The 19,804-nt window shown below is 52.1% G+C and overlaps 1 protein-coding gene and 1 long non-coding RNA gene across 52 annotated transcripts in view; one reads left to right on the top strand and one right to left on the bottom strand.

Annotated features, from left to right (window-relative positions):
* The window catches only part of LOC308186704 (uncharacterized protein), a 79,857-nt gene extending 74,652 nt beyond the window's left edge, over positions 1-5,205 (top strand). For 39 of the 50 annotated variants that reach the window (XM_080608854.1, XM_080608843.1, XM_080608878.1 and 36 more), the window contains 5 exons: positions 930-1,037; positions 1,669-1,770; positions 2,778-2,885; positions 3,702-3,849; positions 4,868-5,205. In XM_080608854.1, the coding sequence (XP_080464980.1) occupies positions 930-1,037; positions 1,669-1,770; positions 2,778-2,885; positions 3,702-3,849; positions 4,868-5,201 (800 nt within the window). In that variant the 3' untranslated portion in view covers positions 5,202-5,205. The remainder of the gene's footprint in view (positions 1-929; positions 1,038-1,668; positions 1,771-2,777; positions 2,886-3,701; positions 3,850-4,867) is intronic. The other 11 variants (XM_080608838.1, XM_080608869.1, XM_080608881.1 and 8 more) reach the window with 9 other exon arrangements.
* Positions 5,206-8,680: 3,475 nt separating this feature from the next.
* Positions 8,681-19,804, bottom strand: part of LOC308186713 — a 114,347-nt gene continuing 103,223 nt past the window's right edge. Inside the window, exons 25-30 of one of the 2 annotated variants that reach the window (XR_013944200.1) lie at positions 18,676-19,742; positions 16,838-16,959; positions 15,450-15,623; positions 14,612-14,878; positions 11,325-11,468; positions 8,681-10,053 (exon numbers count right to left, since the gene is read on the bottom strand). This is a non-coding gene — a long non-coding RNA (uncharacterized lncRNA). The remainder of the gene's footprint in view (positions 10,054-11,324; positions 11,469-14,611; positions 14,879-15,449; positions 15,624-16,837; positions 16,960-18,675; positions 19,743-19,804) is intronic. The other variant, XR_013944201.1, reaches the window with a different exon arrangement.

The following is a 19,804-nucleotide window of genomic DNA, read 5'->3' as shown; positions in this document are numbered from 1 at the left end:
CACAGCAGGAAGGGATGGATCAGAGCGGAGACACTCAATTTCACACCTGGCAGGCACTGGTGAGCGCCAGAGAAGGCCGAGAGCCTCTGCTGCCGCTTGTGGGTCACGCCGTGTCCCAGGGGCAGCTGCTAGCCCAGCACTACCATAAGTGGTCCGAGCTGTTCCGTGCAAACATTGGTATCCAGCCAGCAGCAAAGGGCTTCTGCTGAACTTGTGTTCAGCTCCTGCACAGCGCTGCTTGCAGCTGGGCGAGTTCAAGGCAGGAGGCACAGCCCAAGCAGTCCTTGCTGTCTCATTTGCCGGGAGACACATGTCACTGCAGGGGAAAAGCACCCTTGGCGCTTACCTCAGTTTCAGCTGATTTAGCTGTCCAATTCTAGTTGGGTTTCAAATGACTTGGCTGTGCTTCTCCTCTTGTTTGGGGACTGTGGGCTCTTCCCTGATGCCCACGACTGTGCCCACAACATGGTTCAAGAGCTTGCGGCTCAGCCTGATGTGTGTGACTCTTGCCCTTCCCATGGGATGGAGTCAGCATGATGGGATGGACATGCTTCTCAGAAGGGCTGTTCCTGCCTCTGAACTGGATGCAGCTTTTTTCTGTCCTCTTTGAAGGCACGAATTGAGCAACATCTTGCAGTGTGCCAAAAATGCACTATGTGCGATGTGAACAAGAAGATCTCCTGCAATCTCCTGGTCTCGCAGCAGGCCAGATTTTGCTGTCTGTGCTGGTAGACTGCCAGGAGTCGAACACTTAGATTTTTCTTTGTGAATGACATGTTGTTTGGAGTAGTGAGTACCTCCCCCAGAAGCCCAGGCCGTAGCTTCTAAACTTTAGGGATGTCTTTTGAGAAGCACTACCTTTCAAAGATACCGTCCTCGAAAGGAGGAGCGGTTCCTTAGGGTCACACTGTCCTGCTTTCTTTCTAAAGGGCTGGTTAGAGAGACTGTGCCGAAGGAGGTGCTTTGGCGAGGAAGCGGTCGCACGCTGCCACTCCCTGGCAAAAGAACAGGGGCAACACAGGCAACTGCCCCACCAGGTAAAGGCTGTTTCTTGGTCATCCGCTGTCACCAACCAGAACCAGCATGCGTGTGCAGGTTCTTGCCCTGGTACCCGCTCTTGCAGCTCATGTCAGCAGCCAAACCCAAGAGTGTCAGTAGGCAGCAAGTGTTGCAGAGGAAGGCAGGAGTGGCTCCCTGAGGATGGCTGTCTTCCCCGGGCTGTGACAGCATGTGAGAGCAGTGCAGCGGAGAGACGCTCACAAAGCTCTGTGGCTGTGGCTAGAGAGGGGTCACCTCCCAGCGCACCCAGTTGCCAGGGATTTTGGAACCTTGCTCTTGGGGGAACGAGGCCGTCAGAAGCCCACTGAGCAGACGATGGGAAACGGGACCCCTCCTGTGAGCTGAGGCCCAGAGTGATGCCCTGACCCAGTGCAAACAGGGCACTGCCATAGAGCTACTGATGTAGGTGTCGATGTGACAGAAACTTCTCACGGGGCTTTGGTTGCAGAAGTGTCCCCAGGGAGGGCTTTGCCAGACCCTCGGCTGCTTCCTGCGCTGGAGCCCAGCTGGTATCCCAGGGGTGGGAAGTCATTTCACTGACTTCACAAACGAAGCCCTGCTTCTCCAAATTGCACTGGTGCCAAAGTTAACTTCCTACTTTCTGTTCAGGTCCTCTAAGAGCAAAGGACAATGCTGAAATAAGAAAATCTTCCCCAACATCCCCTGATATCCTGGAGGATCTCATAAAGGAGTTAGACGAGGCAGCACATGGTGGGTATATTTCACTCTGTCCGCCATAAGACTTGGGAAGCTGAGGTTCTAAATCCATGTGTGGACACACCGTAACCTGCACAGCAGGAAGGGATGGATCAGAGCGGAGACACTCAATTTCACACCTGGCAGGCACTGGTGAGCCTCAGAGAAGGCCGAGAGCCTCTGCTGCCGCTTGTGGGTCACGCCGTGTCCCAGGGCAGCTGCTAGCCCAGCACTACCATAAGTGGTCCGAGCTGTTCCGTGCAAACATTGGTATCCAGCCAGCAGCAAAGGGCTTCTGCTGAACTTGTGTTCAGCTCCTGCACAGCGCTGCTTGCAGCTGGGCGAGTTCAAGGCAGGAGGCACAGCCCAAGCAGTCCTTGCTGTCTCATTTGCCGGGAGACACATGTCACTGCAGGGGAAAAGCACCCTTGGCGCTTACCTCAGTTTCAGCTGATTTAGCTGTCCAATTCTAGTTGGGTTTCAAATGACTTGGCTGTGCTTCTCCTCTTGTTTGGGGACTGTGGGCTCTTCCCTGATGCCCACAACTGTGCCCACAACATGGTTCAAGAGCTTGCGGCTCAGCCTGATGTGTGTGACTCTTGCCCTTCCCATGGGATGGAGTCAGCATGATGGGATGGACATGCTTCTCAGAAGGGCTGTTCCTGCCTCTGAACTGGATGCAGCTTTTTTCTGTCCTCTTTGAAGGCACGAATTGAGCAACATCTTGCAGTGTGCCAAAAATGCACTATGTGCGATGTGAACAAGAAGATCTCCTGCAATCTCCTGGTCTCGCAGCAGGCCAGATTTTGCTGTCTGTGCTGGTAGACTGCCAGGAGTCGAACACTTAGATTTTTCTTTGTGAATGACATGTTGTTTGGAGTAGTGAGTACCTCCCCCAGAAGCCCAGGCCGTAGCTTCTAAACTTTAGGGATGTCTTTTGAGAAGCACTACCTTTCAAAGATACCGTCCTCGAAAGGAGGAGCGGTTCCTTAGGGTCACACTGTCCTGCTTTCTTTCTAAAGGGCTGGTTAGAGAGACTGTGCCGAAGAAGGTGCTTTGGCGAGGAAGCGGTCGCACGCTGCCGCTCCCTGGCAAAAGAACAGAGCCAGTGAAGTCAACTGCCCCACCAGGTAAAGGCTGTTTCTTGGTCATCCGCTGTCACCAACCAGAACCAGCATGCGTGTGCAGGTTCTTGCCCTGGTACCCGCTCTTGCAGCTCATGTCAGCAGCCAAACCCAAGAGTGTCAGTAGGCAGCAAGTGTTGCAGAGGAAGGCAGGAGTGGCTCCCTGAGGATGGCTGTCTTCCCCGGGCTGTGACAGCATGTGAGAGCAGTGCAGCGGAGAGACGCTCACAAAGCTCTGTGGCTGTGGCTAGAGAGGGGTCACCTCCCAGCGCACCCAGTTCCCAGGGATTTTGGAACCTTGCTCTTGGGGGAACGAGGCCGTCAGAAGCCCACTGAGCAGACGATGGGAAACGGGACCCCTCCTGTGAGCTGAGGCCCAGAGTGATGCCCTGACCCAGTGCAGGTGGGGCACTGCCTCACTGGCACTCCTGGGCTCCCGAATTTTGTTCAGTTTTGTCCCTAAGGCTCCGAGTGTGCCTCGAGCAGCGAAGGTGGGCAAGCGCCTAAGAACTTTTAGAACTCCAAAGAGCTGGGGAAGCAAACCTGAGACACTGGGCCCTCAGCATTATGGCAGGGGAAACAAAGGATGGAGGGAAAACAAAGCTGAGAGGCAAAAGGGAGGCTCCAGAGTGCCTTGAGTTGCAGTGCCTTTGGCAGATTCCCCAGCTTCTGCTGAACCTCAGGAAGCATTGCGGCCTGAGGATTTTCACTTGCTCAAAGATGCTAACCAAATGAAACAGAACACTTCCTGGCAATGTCAGACCTCCGGTGAGATTACCAGTAGTGCGCAGGACACAGCAATGTCCACAATTGTTCTTGCAGGCGTGGATGGGGAGAACAATGCAAACACTGCGAAGCCCCAAAATTTCCGAAGTTACTGCATAGAAGGCGCTGTGGCATTCTTGGTTCCCCTCCTGCTTGTGACAGTTGCGTGCTGCGTGCTTATCCGGCGTTGGAGGCAGAAAAACCAGTGAGTTGTTGTTCCCCCGCTCCCTCTCCTCCTCTCCCCCTCCCAAATTCGTTACCGTATCTTTGTTAACATTATTATGTGGCTGCTGCCAGCCAGGAAGCAGTTGTCGTTAGCGTATTGTGAAGTGAGCAGTTAGTTTTTGACCAGACTCTTCTGAAATTTCTGCTGTCCAGTGCTTTAGGTGGCCTCTAATTCCTGGGCATTCTGTTCTGGAGCCCATTTTTCTGTTGCTGGTCTTAGCGAAGCTTGGCCCTTCCGCAGCAAGAGCAGAGCCAGGGACAGCCGTAGGCAAAGCGAGGTCAGGAAGAGAAATGCAGGAGCTGAGAGAGGGTGCCATCAGAGAGAGAAGCGCAGCAGTGCCAGTTCCCCCCCAGCACAAGGCACCCTGTTCTGGGATGCCCTGAATTGCAGGTGTCCGCCTCAGCCAAGGTGTGCCAGCTACTGGGAGCATGGGGATGAGCCCTGCCAGCTGCGGGCATTGCCTTGGAGAGGGGCAGTCGGTGTGTCACAGCCGCACCTGAGCGCTGCCAGCGTGCGTGTCCTCAGCACACACAGAGCTTGTGTGTTTAATTACACATCCCAAAGAGCGGATGGGCAGCACCTCCCCGAACAGGGAGCCGAGGCCGTCACCTTGTTGGGCCAGGGCCAGGGCCGGGCAGGGAGCTGAGTACTGGTCCTTGCAAGGCGCTCTGAAAAAGGGCAGCCGGTGGCTGTTGGGACCCGGTCGTGCTGAGCCCGGCTGTGGACCCCTGTCTCTGCGGGGGCCAGGTCTTCTTGCTGGGACAGCACGTGCAGAGCAGGCAGGTCAGGATGGCTGGCGAGGCGCTGGGGAGGAGACAAGCTGGGGCAGGATGTGGAGGGGAGCAGAGTCCCAGCCGAGGGCACAGGGCACCCTGTTTTCTGCACAGAGCACTGTGTGCCCACAGCTCACGCACAGCCGGGTGCCTGCACCCTGCTGCCTCGCACCCGCCTGGCACCGCAGCCGCAGCACGGCCTCAGCAAGTTCCTGTCTCCGCAGGCGCCTCGCCGCAGCCCAGGCAGCCCAGACTGACACCCGCAGCCGCTCCGTGAGCCCCTACAGGCAGCCTGACCACCGTGGTACGCCTGAGAGCCAGGCCCGATGCCAGCAGCCACCATCAGTGCCTGGAAGAGCGGCCCGCCTGCCACCAGCCCGGCCTCCACGGCCCCCAAGCCCGGCAGCGGATCAGTGGAAGGTGCACGACCGGCCCAGTACCCACCAGTCCTCGTGGGCACAGACGCCGCCCCCACGGCCCCCTCCACCCTCCTCCAAGGGCTGGGGCAGCCCCCCCCGGGATGCAGCCTTGGCCACACTTTCAATAAATATTGAATAATACAGCACAGCAGTCCGGGTCTTATGTACAGCGACACCCAGGAACCCACAGCAGGACTTTGTGACTGATCGACAAGTAAGCCTGAGGGTCCTCGGTGCTGGGGGTCAGCCAGACTGTGCCCACCATGCAGGGAACGCAGGGGAAGGGAGCTGGGGAGCAGCACAGCAGGAGCAGACAGAAGGGCTGTGAGCGCGGCAGCGACCCTGCACAGCGCTCACCCGAGAACCCCCTGCTCAAACTGGCAGTGCCGCAGCCACACACAAGCGCGGGCCCTTCCTGATCCTGGGCCGAGGCCAGGCTCCCCACAGCCAGCCCTCCTCAGGTCCTGACCCTGCACGGATGGCCGATTTTGGCCAGGGCGCCCCATGCCAACGCTCCCACGGCTCAGCTCTCCTCAAGGGGTACAAGAAAAAAATCCCAGCTCATTGCCCAAGTCTCCCTTGTGCTGGGCCCCACAGCTGGATGCTCTGCTCTGGGGAGGGGGGTTTCACGAGGGCACAGCACACGGGGAGAACGGCTTTTCACTGGTGACGATAGCAAGATTGAGTGGCTGAGCAATTACAAAGACAGCTCTTCCTTTCCGTAGCATATTCTCCCCTTTTTAAAGGACAGGCTCAGCTCAGTTTTTACCAGATTGTGGTGTTTTTTATTTATTTCTTTACATCATGCAAACAGTGTGTAATATACTACTTTTTGCTGCACTACCATCCTGAGTGGAACAACAGCTATTAAGACTAGAGGTAGAAAGAGGCGACTGAGGGGAGGCCTCACGGCGGCCCTCAGCTTCCTGAGGAGGGGAGTGGAGGGGCAGGCGCTGATCTCTTCTCTCTGGGGGCCCGAGGGAACAGCACGGAGCTTCATTGCCTCAGCCCCCTCCAGTCGCTGCAGGTCACTAAGGAAGAGGTAGATCGCAGCATGCTCCACACACGCTTACTTTTGTACCAGCACGGTGCCACTGCAGGTGCCCAGCAGCCGTCTGCAAGGCGCTCTTGAGTGGAAGGGAGAGACGAGTGCCGTGGAGCAGTCCCCCGATTCTCCCATCAAAAAGTGCCCCCATTCCGAAGCCTTTGGGTACACCTGAACTCCCCTGGGGAGCCTTTATGCAACCCCACACAACAGGACTCTGCGCCTTCTCTCTCTCCAGACCCTAACCCTAATTAAGGCCCCCCCATAGCCACTAAGACCCCCCCCCTGTGGGAACAGAAATGTTGTTTTTGCAGTGTTACATGGTACAGAAGGAAGGAATGGGGTATTGAGATGTGCTTACAGTGATAAGAAAGCTCAGCAGGTGACCTCCTAAAATGCAGACACCCAGCCTCCTTAGAGCGATCAGGTGGAAATCGCTGTGTTAAGTCAAGGCAGACAAGGGGAGAAAACATTGCCATCCCAAAAACAGGCCGGCAACTGAAGGCCAGGCATTGTCTGGGAAGCATCAGACAGATTGTGAGCCTGGATTGCCCACTCAGTGGGGAAACTGGGGAGGGTCCCGTCATCAAAAAGTACATAAACTGGGTTTTGGAACTAGTGGGTGCGCTCTCCTGCTCGTGGGGCGCCCGCCACTGCAATCGCGAATAAATTCCTGCTTCGCTGAGCTCCTCGCCTGAGCCCAAGTTGTTGGCTACGGAGCGTTTCTCACAGGGGGTAACTGGGGTCACAAATGGCTTTGGGGGAGTTTTCCCCAAATTTGTGCGATTCCCCCCCCCATTTCGGGGTCCCCCCACCCTCTCTCCCCCCGGCCAGCGCCCCCCCCGAGCCCAAGGGCACCGAGGCGCCGCCGACCCCCCCGGGACCCCCCCTGCCGGAGCTGAGACCCCAAAACGGGGCGTGCCCCCCCCCACACTGGGTGTGTGACCCCCCCCAGTTGTCCTCTTGGGACCCCAAATCCCCCCCTTGTGTGTCCCCTCCCCCCCCAAATTCTCCCCCTTGGCCCCCCCCCCCTTTTTCGGGTACCCCCCCCAAATCCTCCTCCCCTTTTTGGAGCCCCCCCCCCCAAATTCTCCCCCCTTTTTTGCCCCCCCCCCCCCCCCCCCAATCCTTCTCCCACTTTTGCCCCCTCCTCCCCTTTGGGGCTGGCCCCCCCCAAAAATCCCCCCCCGCCCTTTTGGGTGCTCCCCCCCCCCCCCCAAATCCCCCCCCGCCGCCATTTTGGGTGCCCCCCCCCAAATCCCCCCCCCCTTTTGGGTGCTGTCCCCCCTAAATCCCCCCCCCCCCTTTTGGGTGCCCCCCCTTGGGTGCCCCCCCCAATCCCCCCCCTTTTGTGCCCCCCCCCAAATTCCCCCCACTCACCCCCCCCCCCCCTCCCCACAGGTCTACGCCGCCCCCCCCGCCGCCAAGTGATCCCCCCCCCTGGTGCCCCCCCCACCCCCACCAGGTGCCCCCCCCATGGTTTTTGGCCCCCCCCATGGTTTTTACCCCCCCCCAATATTTCCCAGTTGAAGGACCCCCCCCACAGTAAAGATGTTTGAACTGCAGCGCCCCCCCCCGCCTCGTCTGTGCCCCCCCCCCCCAATTTTTGGGGGGGGTGGGGGCTGTTTTCGGGGCCCCCCCACCCCAAAAAAAACCCACGGTGGGGTCCGGGAGGGAGCGGCGTTTATGTACAGGCGGGGGGGGGGGCAGAAGTGGGGGGGGCCCCCCCGGGAGAACGAGGCACTTGGGTGGGGGGGGACCCCAAAATGCCCCCCCCAATGATTTTTGGGGGGGGGGGGTCCTCAAAATCCCCCCCCCAAATCATTTGGGGTGGGAGGGGCCCTACAATGCCCCCCCCAAGGCCCTAAAGGTAAGGGGGGGACCCCAAAATGCCCCCCCCAAATCATTCAGGGTGGGGGTGGGGACCCCAAAATGCCCCCCCCAGGGTGTTTTAGGTAAGGGGGGGACCCCAAAATGCCCCCCCCAAATCGTTTAGGGTGGGGGGGGGGGTCCCAAACAGCGGGATTTAGGGGATTTCCCCCAAAATTCGGGGTCGGGGGGGGCGCAGGGGTAAGAAATGTATTTTTTTTTAGGGGATTTTCCCCCAAATTTTAAGGAGGGGGGGGGCAAAACTGCGGGTTTTGGGGGATTTCTCCCCAAAATAAGGGTTGGTTTTTTGGGGGGGGGGGTAACTGGGGTCACAAATGGGTTTGGGGGAGTTTTCCCCAAATTTGGTCCCAGCAGCAGCTTCGGGGGGATTTCATCCCAAAATGGGGGGGGGGGGGCACAAATAGCAGCTTTGGGGGATTCCCCCCCAAATTTGGGGGTCTCTTGGGGGGGGGGGGGTCCCCAAAAGTGACGTCACGGGGAGGGATTTGGGGGGATTTTCACCCAAAATTTGGGGTCTGGGGGGGGAATCCTACAGGCACACCACAAGTTTTGGGGGAAATTCCCCCAAAACTCACCGCTTGTGACCCCATTTTGGGGCCCCCTCCTCAAAGAAAACACTAAGTTTGGGGAAATTTCCCCAAAAAGCCCCAAATTTGGGGGAAACGGCCCCAAAAAGCTGCTGCTTGTGACACAAAGGGGGGGGGGGCACGGGGACACCCCCTTAAAAAAAAACCAAAAAGGTTTGGGGGGAAATCGCCCAAAACCTGCACTTTGTTACCCACGTTTGAGACCCCCCCCACACCGAAACCCCCCAAATTTGGGGAAATCTCCCCAAAAGTCCCAAAATCGGGGGAAATTCCCCCAAAACCACTGCTTGTGGCCCCTTTTCGGGGACCCCCCCCCCCAGCAAAACCCCCAAATTTGGGGAATTTCCCCCAAAAACCGCTGCTTGCGACCCCGTTTTGGGGCCCCCCTCCTCAAAGAAAACACTACGTTTGGGGAAATTTCCTCAAAAATCCCCAAATTTGGGGAATTTCCCCGAAAAACGCTGCTTGTGGTGTGCCTGTAGGATTCCCCCCCCCCAGACCCCAAATTTTGGGTGAAAATCCCCCAAATCCCTCCCCGTGATGTCACTTTTGGGGACCCCCCCCCCAAAAGACCCCCAAATTTGGGGGGGAATCCCCCAAAGCTGCTATTTGTGCCCCCCCCCCCCCATTTTGGGGTGAAATCCCCCCGAAGCTGCTGCTGGGACCCCTCAAAACCCCAAATTTGGGGAAAACTCCCCCAAACCCATTTGTGACCCCAGTTACCCCCCCCCCAAAATATTCTGCCTATTCTGCCTATTCTGCCTCTGGAGCTCCCCAAGGGACACAGCCGTCCTTGGACCGGGAGGCCCTGGGGCTCCCTCCTCCGCCCAGCTGAGTGCGAGCGGCTCGGTTCAGCCGTGGGAAGGCTTCAGGAGGCAGGCACGTGGCTCTGCGCCGCCTCGACAGCAGCATCTGTAGGGCTAACACCGCTTTGTTTGTACAGGGGTGCACACCTCCGTGTCGATAAAGCTGTCCTTGGCTACAGCGTTGGCGACTTCAATCTGTGGGGCACTGCGAGGGGCTGGGAGAGGAAAGGCAGGGCTGTTGCAACAGAGCAGCACTGTGCGAGGCTGGCAGCCTGCAAGAGCCAGGGTCTTTCTGGGGATAAACACATTCACTAATTAGAATTTGCAATCCTTGGTGGCAAGAGGTAGTAAAAATTATCCACCAGCTATTAACAGGGTGTATTTATATGAACACACAGACACACACCTCTTAAACCCAAGGCTTTCAGCTTCTCAGCCCGAGCAAACACGTTGGTAGTGTATTTACTGCATCAGTCATAACATCGGAAATTGTTGGTCTGCTAATGCTCCGACAGCAGCCATGCTGCTATTGATACTGGCTGATATTGTCGCGTCGTGTCTGTCACTCGTTATACACAGGAAACCTTTTGGAAACTGCCTTTCCCTCAGCTCCAGGTTTGTTCCGCTCCTACCACAGCAGAATCTTGCTGAAGCCTCAGACTGCTGCATGGTTCATGGACACAAACACAACCGGAGACAGAGGCATTAGCATCACCAGAAGTCACATTTCTATTGCAGGAAGAATTACGGATTATTCTTTGTACAGAATTTAATCTAAGCATGCAATTCTAAAGAAGTTGATTTTGTATTTTTAAAAAAATAAGCATTCTCCCTGCCAGTGATTTCCTCTTCTCCAATGTAATGTAAATAACACTTTATACATTTCCTGTTTTATGGTCTCTCTGATTGTATCTTACACTTTCCTTCAACAACGAAAATTATTCATAAATAATAATATGTTTCCCCAGTAAAAGGAGGACATTTAGTTTATTTTTCCTTCCACCTTTTCAAATACCTTTATATGGTGTGACAATTACCCGTTCAGCTGGGCTCCTGCTGCTGTAAAAATTTTATTATTACATTTCCTTGCACTTCTGAGGCTTGGAGGGAGAGAAATGCAGCACAATGTATGGAACATCTCTGAACTCAGTTCTGTGGCAGCCAGAAAGGACAAAAGATTTCCATTCTGTGCATGGAAATCACACCGATACGCGCTCCTTCCCAGGGAGCAGTGCCACCCCCAGAAATGAGTTTCCCAGCACACCCTGCAGAGGAAGACTCTCCTGCCCACGGGCCGTTATTGTGAACAGTTATGAAATTTCAGGCCACTCAGAGCAGACCAGCCCTGAAGGAACTCTCTTCCCCAACATTCATGCACACCATTTATTAGTACAGTGGCTAAAAATCTTCACAGAACCAGAGATCACAGAGGCCCCAGAGAAACTTGAGGTGCTAGATCCAGCGGAGGTATCTCTGTGTGTGCAAACATCTTACAAGTGCATACATTTTTTTTGTGCTAGAAAGCACAAAATTCATGCAAAATTTGAATTGATAGTAGCCCCCATCCTAGCAACCGTTAGCTTTTTCTTTTTAAATGCTGCAACACCAACAGGCATTTTCAGTTTTAAGCAATTACCTGCTTTCATATCAATGTACATCATGTTTGAAGAGAATCTTGTATTAGAGGATGCTAATAAATAGATGGTTGCAAAAGATAACTACATGGAAACACTTACATGGATACAAAAAGAGAGACTCAAAAGCCAAAGCTTAACTGCGGTAGGCAGGATTGAGAAAGGCTGTTAGAGTACACAATATAAAGATGTACTGAAAAGATGTGGGAAACACCATGACAACCTCAGCCTCTCTGGGAAGACAGCTGAGTGGCATTTACTTGGCATGTAAATAAATGACCTTAGTGGCCTGACACTCACTCTTGGTGACCAGAACATGGGAGCTGGGGCCCAGCGAGCAGATGGAGTGCTGATAGCGTGTGCCGAGGAGCCGAAGCCTCAACAAAAAGTCTTTTGTTTCCTCTTTCCAGCTCTCCCTGCAACACCTTTTTGGGTAGAACAGTTCTGGAGGAAAAAGAAGAAGAAGAAAAAAAAAGGAAACCCATGATATTAGTGTAGCTACAGAGATGTTTATAAACCCAGCACAGAAAGGGAAGCTTTTTTTCAAGCCTGTTGTCTCTTGCAGTACTGCCAAGAGCGGGGGGATCAGAAAGTACTGTTCACATTAGGTCTTCCACAAAGCAAAGCACACACCTCTCCAGTCTGAGTGTCGTTCAAGGAAACAAACATCTGCTGCTGCCAGTAATGAGGCTTACATGTAATCAGAAGGGGACAACGGAAAAGCTTTTCAGTCACTCGATAACCTGTGCTGCTGTCGCAGCCCGACCCGTGGCGAGCGGGCAGCGCAGAGCTGTGCTGGGGCAGCATGTGCCAGCTCGGCGGGGTGCCAGCCCCAGCCCGGGCACTTTGCTGCCTTGGAGAATTTTTTGCCTAATTAACAGGCTAGGTGGGGGGGGAGTTCTTTGTTTTCCAGACCCCTGCATCACAGACCAAAAAAGCTTCCTTCCTTTGCTTCTCCCCCGACTCATTTTCTGTGATCGCTGCTATTCTCAGGAAGGCATCGGGCATGTTGTAATCTTCCTCCAAGCTTCATTTATCCTGCAGCGCGTACTGGCTTTGCCCTGAGCTTGCTGTTTTCTCTGGCTGAGCACAGGGTATGTGAATGTACACGGCGCGTCGCTGTCTGTGTGCGGGCTTGCAGGGCGCTGAGGCCTGCACCGCACACCTCCATTACGGCTGCTGCCCAGGCTGGCAGGCTCAAAGCAATTGTGCAAACACACTGTGTTGGTTTTTTTTCTGTATGCACGTTCCCTGAGACTGGCGAGCATCTTGATCTGCAAAATGCTGTTTTGCAATTCCAGCCCGTGCATGCAAAGAAAACTGCGCTGGCTCTTAACGCCCTGCAAACTGCTCACGGGGCCTCTGCAGCTCGTGCCAGAGGAGGGGTGCAGCGTGCGTCCCCAAACGGACACCGGCAGGTCACCAAGGCAGCGGTGGGGTGGGAGTACTGGGGGCTTGCACTTCCCCCTGGGGAAAGGCACAGATGTAAGGAGGAGGAAAGGAAAGCGGCTTGGAGCACTACAGGGACGAGAGGAGAGACGGACACTGCAGGTAGCAGCTTCTTGTAATTTGGCCACACTGGGGCTGCAACTGCATTATTTCTGATGACATAGTCCAAGAAAGGACTATGACCAGAAAGGCATGACTGAGAATATCACAAAATGGTTTGTGCTGGAAGAATCCACCCAGCCCCAACCCCTGCCATGGGCAGGGCCCCCTGCCCCCAGCCCAGGCTGCCCCCAGCCCCATCCAGCCTGGCCTTGGGCACTGCCAGGGATGGGGCACCCACAGCTCCTCTGGGCAGCCCATGCCAGGACCTCACCGCCCTCTGAGTGAAGAATTTCTTCCTTACAACTAACCTAAATCTCCCCTCTTTTAGTTTAAGCCATTACCCCTCGTCCTACTACTACACCCCTGACAAAGAGTCCCTCCCCAGCTTTCCTGCAGCCCCCTTTAGGCACTGGAAGGCCGCTGTGAGGTCTCCGCGGAGCCTTCTCCGGGCTGAACAACCCCAACTCCCTCAGCCTGTCTCCATAGCAGAGGTGCTCCAGACCCTTCTGGACTCGCTCTAATACGTCCCTGTCCTTCTGGTGCTGGGGTCCCCAGAGCTGAGCACAGGCTCCAGGTGGGGTCTCATGAGAGCAGCGCAGAGGGGCACAATCCCCTCCCTCGCCCTGCTGCCCACGCTGCTTTTGGTGCAGCCCAGGATAGGGCTGGCTTTCTGGGCTGCAAGCGCACATTGCTGGCTCACGTTGAGCTTCTCATCAACCAGCACCCCCAGGTCCTTCTCCTCAGAGCTGCTCTCATCCGTTCTCTGCCCAGCCTGTAGTTGTGCTTGGGATTGCCCTGGCCGTGGTGCAGGACCTTGCCCTTGGCCTTGCTGAACCTCATGAGGTTCATATGTGGAAGATCACCCCTGTAAAAACGGGACTAGCTTCAGGTGCGGGAAGAAATTGCCACATGTGGGAGCACAGACAACCCCCTGCCACTCCTTGGCCTGGGCCCCTGCACAGAGAAGCACCACCGGGTGCCTGCCCATCCTGCCTCCTGCTCCTTCAGGGACCCTGTGCGCCCAGAAATACTGAGCGAGGCGAAAAACAAAACAAAACACACGGGTCTGAAAACACTGCAGCAGCAGATGACTTGGATAAAAGCATGGAAGATGTTCTCACTTGGATTGCTGCAAATCAGAAATACCTCTACTGACAAAGATGCAGCAACGTCTGTCTGGGTGAGCAAGGTTGGAATCAAGCTGACAACAATTAGGGCTCTCTCATTATTTTTCTCCTCCGCTCCAGTTGTTTACCTCTGCCTCCCTGCCTGCTCCCTGCTTTGACATGTTGAATAAAATGTATTTGTTCACAGTCTCACAAATCCTTTCTTGAGAGCCTTGCTTGCAATGTTCAGATTTCACATGGTCACAGGGTTTTGCCTTTAAATTTCAAGCTCCTTAGGGCAGAGACAATGTCAAATCAGTGTGAAACATCGCGCATACTAATGAGGCTATAGAAACAGTAACTGTACATGTAGTTAACATCCTTTCTAATCCACACCCTTTAAGCAGCAGCATTTTGTAATCCACACTGCCAAGAATCAAGGGCAGAGAGCAGGGATGTCTTCCTCCTGCCATTAGATTTTACAACTAGCAAAGTACTTTTTCTGGTTTGCTACAGCACATCCAAACTGAGCATGTCTGCACGTTGTGCTCTGGAGCCAAGAGATCTTTCCTCCCCTCTGTGACAAATTGTAACTCAATAGGCTTCAGTTGCTTAGAATGTATTGCTCCCTGGAAAGAGTTAATAAGACTCCATAAAAAAGTTGTATTATAACAGCTTCTGGCAGTGGCCCATAAATACCAATCACCTCAATACAGGATTTTTGGCAGGGATTTAGGTGTAATTTTCCATTCAAATGGCTATTTTATTAAGAATCCACAAGTAGTTGCTGGCCATTTCACTCGAGCATGGATGAACTCTGCACAGCCACCCCTTCCTCTCGAAGCGGGCGCCACACGTTGGGATGCAGCAGAGACACGGGACTGCAGCCCCTAGCACCTGGATGCCACAGGATGGAGAGCAAGAGGTTACCAGTGGGACCAGGAGAAACACATCCCACGACGACCCTGTGACTTTAAACAGACATGATGGGGAATATTTCACTGACCGCTTCAGCATTTTGAGATGGGCAGCCAAAGAGACAGGCAGGATTTAGAGATGGGCTTCCACGTTGTTCAGAAGCCTTCCTGCCTCCCACATGGAAGACTTTGAGCAAGATTTTGTGCCACTGAGGTGGCCTTTTCTGCTCCCCTGGGTTCATCCTCACAATTTCAAGTGTTAGCGCTTTCATGTCAGAACCTAACACAAGGCAACAGTACAAAGGTGAAAAGCATTTTACAACAGAATGAAAATCATAACAGCATTCAGGAGGCTCAAAATGACTCATTTCCCAAGGGGAAATTATTGGTATTCTCTCTGCAGCTACTCTGCTGGTGTCATTGTTATTAAAAAGACAGAGCAGGAAGACAGATAAACAAGAAAGTCTTAAAAAGCAAATACATTCTAACTAGTGGTTATCACTGCACTTAATAATTAGGGTACTAATTAAGAGGGTAAGTAACACACTAGCTATTAGCTTCTGGTAATTAGTGTTGTGTTTTGTTGTTGTTTTTTTTTTTTCTCTAGATAATAACAAGCTGAGAAGAAAATAAAAAGACCTGAATCCATTCCGCTATTCACCCTGTCCACATCATGAAAACCTATTATGCTTATTAATATTAATCATTACTACCACAAAACAATACTTCCCAATTTTGCAGCACCTTGTAGCTTACCATTTTACCCATACAGACTGGACCTTGCTGATGTCTAACGGGATTTCCAATCCCGACCCATAAGCCAACGCCTCACACTGCCCAAGCTCAGTTACCTTGCTGTGCTGGTGCTAAGGGATGCATGCACATGCGGCTGATCACTGTGGGTATGCCACAGCACAGCATGATGCTACCATAGCTGGTGAAAGCACAGAAAAAGTCCTTCTGAGAGCAGGGCCAAGATTTTCCAGAGCATTGTCCTCATAGGTGGGAGACTTGGATTCAAATGCCTGAAGCCAAATCAAGCAAGAAGCAAATCTGAGTTGTTTCATATACCTGTCAGTCCAGTGTCACGTTGTACTTAGGGATAACATACCCAAGAATTTTCAGTCCTTCTTCCCCCTCAAACTACAGCCCTGCAAAGAAGCAGAGAGCAGTGCCCAGGTCCCACTGTGCTAAGGCAGGTGGAGGGAGGCAACCTTTGCGGGGCACAGCATAGGCTGACCTGCCCCTGCCTCGTGGCTCCCCAAGCACTTCAAACCTCAACAATGATCACAAGGAGCAAGAAGTGATATGAAGGGATGTTTCTTCGATATCCTTTCAAGATGTGAAGAACAGGGCCACAAGAAAGTGGTATGCAGCGTGTGCACCTATGTCAGCATTTTGGTTGCTGTCAGGAGGGAGCAAACCTCCCCATTGCCCTCCACTCACCATGCTTCAGTTTGCACTGCGGAGCATGAGATGACGGCTGCACCCCTTGGGGTTACGCTAACCCTCAGCCATGCACCTCATGTGCCAGCCCCTGGGACCTTACGTGGCTCGTGGGGAACCATCCCACGGGAACGTGCATGGTATGGATGTGGACGGGAGGCCTTACCTCCACACTCACGGCATCACACCGCTTGCCAACGGGGATACAGCCAGTGCTGCACTTGTTCAAAAAGGAATACACTTTAGGTAAGCAATTAGCCATATGGTTGTTTATGACTATTTGTGCGGAAAAAGAAGATGCTCGAATTATGCGAATTGGGTTAAAAGTAATTCAACAATAAAGATTTTGAAAAATCTCACATTTCTATCTTTTCAATGTCACGAAGAAGAATAACAGATGACTATTTTCTTGTATGTATTGCTTTTGCTGATTTCAGGGGGTTTATTAAGATGATAAAAATACTTAATGCTGAGCTACATTCTGTGTGTTGACTTTCAAAATAAATCTTTGTGTGGGCAGCGGGTAGATTAATACTCCCAGATTAGCCCATGGATAAGAATATCCATACAGCCAAAGTAATTGTAACACATCAATAATGTAAAAAAGTAGTATCTTGCTAAAGCACAATTTTTCTAAAAGAGATGTTGAATGACTATACACAGCTGGACACAACGTACTGGTGCTAGATATCAATGAAATCGAGTCCTATCTGGGGTAAAACACAACAGCCACTCTAGCTAACAAAGTTACAGAACTTCAATAAAAGACAATGAAGAAAATGTCACACCTTACCTTGCTTTTAGACTTCCCTCTTACATGTATCTCCTCACACACTTCTGGAAAGCATAGGAATGGTTCTCAAAGTGCTATTGTTTCGAGTGAACTGGACTTTCATTGACTTCTAGAAAAAAACACTTGGAACAACAAAATCGAGAGTTATTATCTGCTAAAGCCATATTCCTGTGCTTTCATATATTACAATACCATTTTATGAGCAGACAGACACACGTGCATGCACATCGGTCCCACTGGGGAAACAAGGCTATTTAAAACAAACAAACAAACACACACATAACTAACAGCAAATATAAGCTTGTTAGAAAATGTTTTTTTAGTTCATGTTATATAAAATGAATCAGATGCTAAATTTAAAATTGTTGGTAAGTAAACAGTAGGTAGCATTATAGAGAGCCACTCTTCATAAAATTCTAATTATCCCTCTCCGATTTGTTGTGACATGCCCTTGCACAGATTATGGGTTTGGACCAATGCCCAGTCTTCTTTGAAAATGCAAAGTAATCACGAGAGCTTTGCATAACCTCTGATTGGTTTTCTGTGTATGGTTAGGACATTTTGTGAAGCTGCTGCAAGTGAAGGTAGCTCGAGCTGTCTCACTGGCTTCTTCTCACCCTTTCCTGGCTCCCGAGGAATCAGCATTTCTCCCCATTGCGCACACTGCAAAACAGAGCTCCTCAGAGACCCTTACTGATGGGCCAGTGATGATCCCTACAGAAACTCACTCTAAAGTCATTCATAAAAAGCATTTCTCTCAAGATGCTCTCCATCAGTCCCCCTGGCAGGGTCCGCTCACACGAGCCAGATGTTGTCCACGACCCAAGGCCACTGGGCTGATGCAGCACTGTCTGGGGCTGTGCTGTTTAGCCCTCTCCTGGGGGCAGCTCCCATTGATGTTCCCATCTGTCTGGGACATTGGAGAGTGAAAATAAAAGGGGTTTAATAATGTTCCTCTTGAGTCTTTCAAGTCGGAAGTAAAGGAGAGCACTGGTGGGTTTGGAAGCAAACAGGTCACCAACGCTTCTTTCAAATTAGCATTTTTTTTAATTTTTTTTTTTGTGTCTTAGTCCTTTGTGTCCTAGCACACTGGGTAAAAGACAACTGGGTAAATACGATCTCCATGAAAACCTGAGAACCGAGGAATCCCATGGGCCTTGGGTGAGGAGCACTGGCCATCCCCATGGCCCAGTGCCTCACCACTGCAGTTTGATGAGCGCTTAGGACGTACGGGGCAATAATCAGTACGTCAGCTCTAACACACTGTATTGTGTGTTTAACCCCAAGGCTATTACCATTATCCAGCTTAGCCAAATGAACGCAGTAGAAAAACATTTACAGTTGCTGGAGGATTAATCTTCTGAATGATGCATGGACGTGAGAGAAAATGCCTTTGATTTATATAATGCTGTACTAGGGGATATAATTTCAATTAGTAATTGTTAATTTTGATTTAGTAGGTTACACACTAGATATAGCAAGTTTATTATGGTTACATTATCTAATTTATTATTATATATATTTACTGTAACGGGAGTATATATTAATCAATAGATACACTGATAAACTAGGGACTATTCACTGCACTGCAGCACTGAAATGACACAGTCAAGCCAGTAACAGACAGATGACTGTCAGATGCTGTGAATGATGCATCTCATTCAGAGTTTTATCCTGGAACAAATAAAAAGCTAGGCAATGATTATCAGGTTTTGAAATTAATATATCTGTTTTAACAGGCAGTATGTCAGATGTAGTAGCTAAGGTACTTGCCCAGAGAGTCCAATTCTTCTCCAAGTGGATGATTTATATATTTTAATATGAAATGTATCACTTACCAAACAGTTTTTTCAGTACTTGATATATACACTCCACCTGCCAAGAACGTTTTGATGCTGTAATATATCCCATTGTCTTGCTTCTTTCAGAGGAATCTGTTTCTAATTCTTTCCGTGCCTCCTGTGTCTGAACAGTATCAATCGCATCTTTCACAAAGTGAGTCTTCTGATGGCTACACCAAACCTTTGCCCAGTGCTCTGCAGAGTCCTGTAAGCAGCTGTCCTGGAGCAATCGGGACCTCATGAGAGCAGCCACAAGCCCCCTCCGTACAGGGCCACAGCGAGCACCCCGGACGCCTTCTTCCAGCCCATGAATTATTTTACACATATAAGTCAGCATAGCGGGATGTTCCCAGCCGCTGGGCGGAAGGAAATCAGCACCCGGCTGTGACAGCCATCGACAACTTCAGTCCCGTCAGTAAGGGGAAGGGTGTCCCTTTTTGCCCGTCCTTCTCTAGTGACCTTCTTCCAAAAGCTGTACGGTGCCAAAAGCCGTTTGTCCAACTGATTCTCCAAACCTTCGCAACCGCCTATGCGGCACGCTGCAGCCTCTCAACCCCCAGCAGCCAACACTCACCTTATGCTTTCCTTGTTGCAAACTGTACATCCTTTTGTCTCGTTCTTGTGGAGACAGCCAGGGGACACCAGGGAAATGGTCCCTTCACCTATGACACGGCTACTGTCGCAGCTCAGGCTTTTCTTTTCCATGACAAAACACTGCTCACAGGTCATTTTTTCTGACCTCTTCTCTTTCTTACTGCTGCCTTTCAGCATATTGCAGACTCGTCTGTATCCTTCTCATACCGCACTGCCCAGAACCGGAGGCAACGGCAGACATAGACCTCACCACTTCCAACGAAAGCAAAGTAACAGCAGTTTGCCACATGCACAGGACACATCCAACAGCGCATCCCAGGATAACATGTGCCACATTGCACCACGTTGCTGGTCTGTATTTAGTTTGTCAACGTGAGATACAGCGTTTCCCCATCTTGTGCTCGGGGGCTCACGTATCCCTTTTATCTTTCCAGTCAACCTCAGCATCCCATGGGCAGCACTGACGCACCCTGCGATGAGACAAGGGATGCCAACAAGGTGACCAAGCTCTGAGATAAGGCCCCGGTCGAGG

The sequence above is a fragment of the Anser brachyrhynchus genome (genome assembly GCF_964034855.1).
Source record: "Anser brachyrhynchus genome assembly, contig: SCAFFOLD_219, whole genome shotgun sequence".
In the NCBI taxonomy this organism is placed as follows: Eukaryota; Metazoa; Chordata; class Aves; order Anseriformes; family Anatidae; genus Anser; species Anser brachyrhynchus.
The sequence above is the reverse complement of the archived record's forward strand: the minus strand, read 5'-3'. Positions and strand labels throughout refer to the sequence as shown.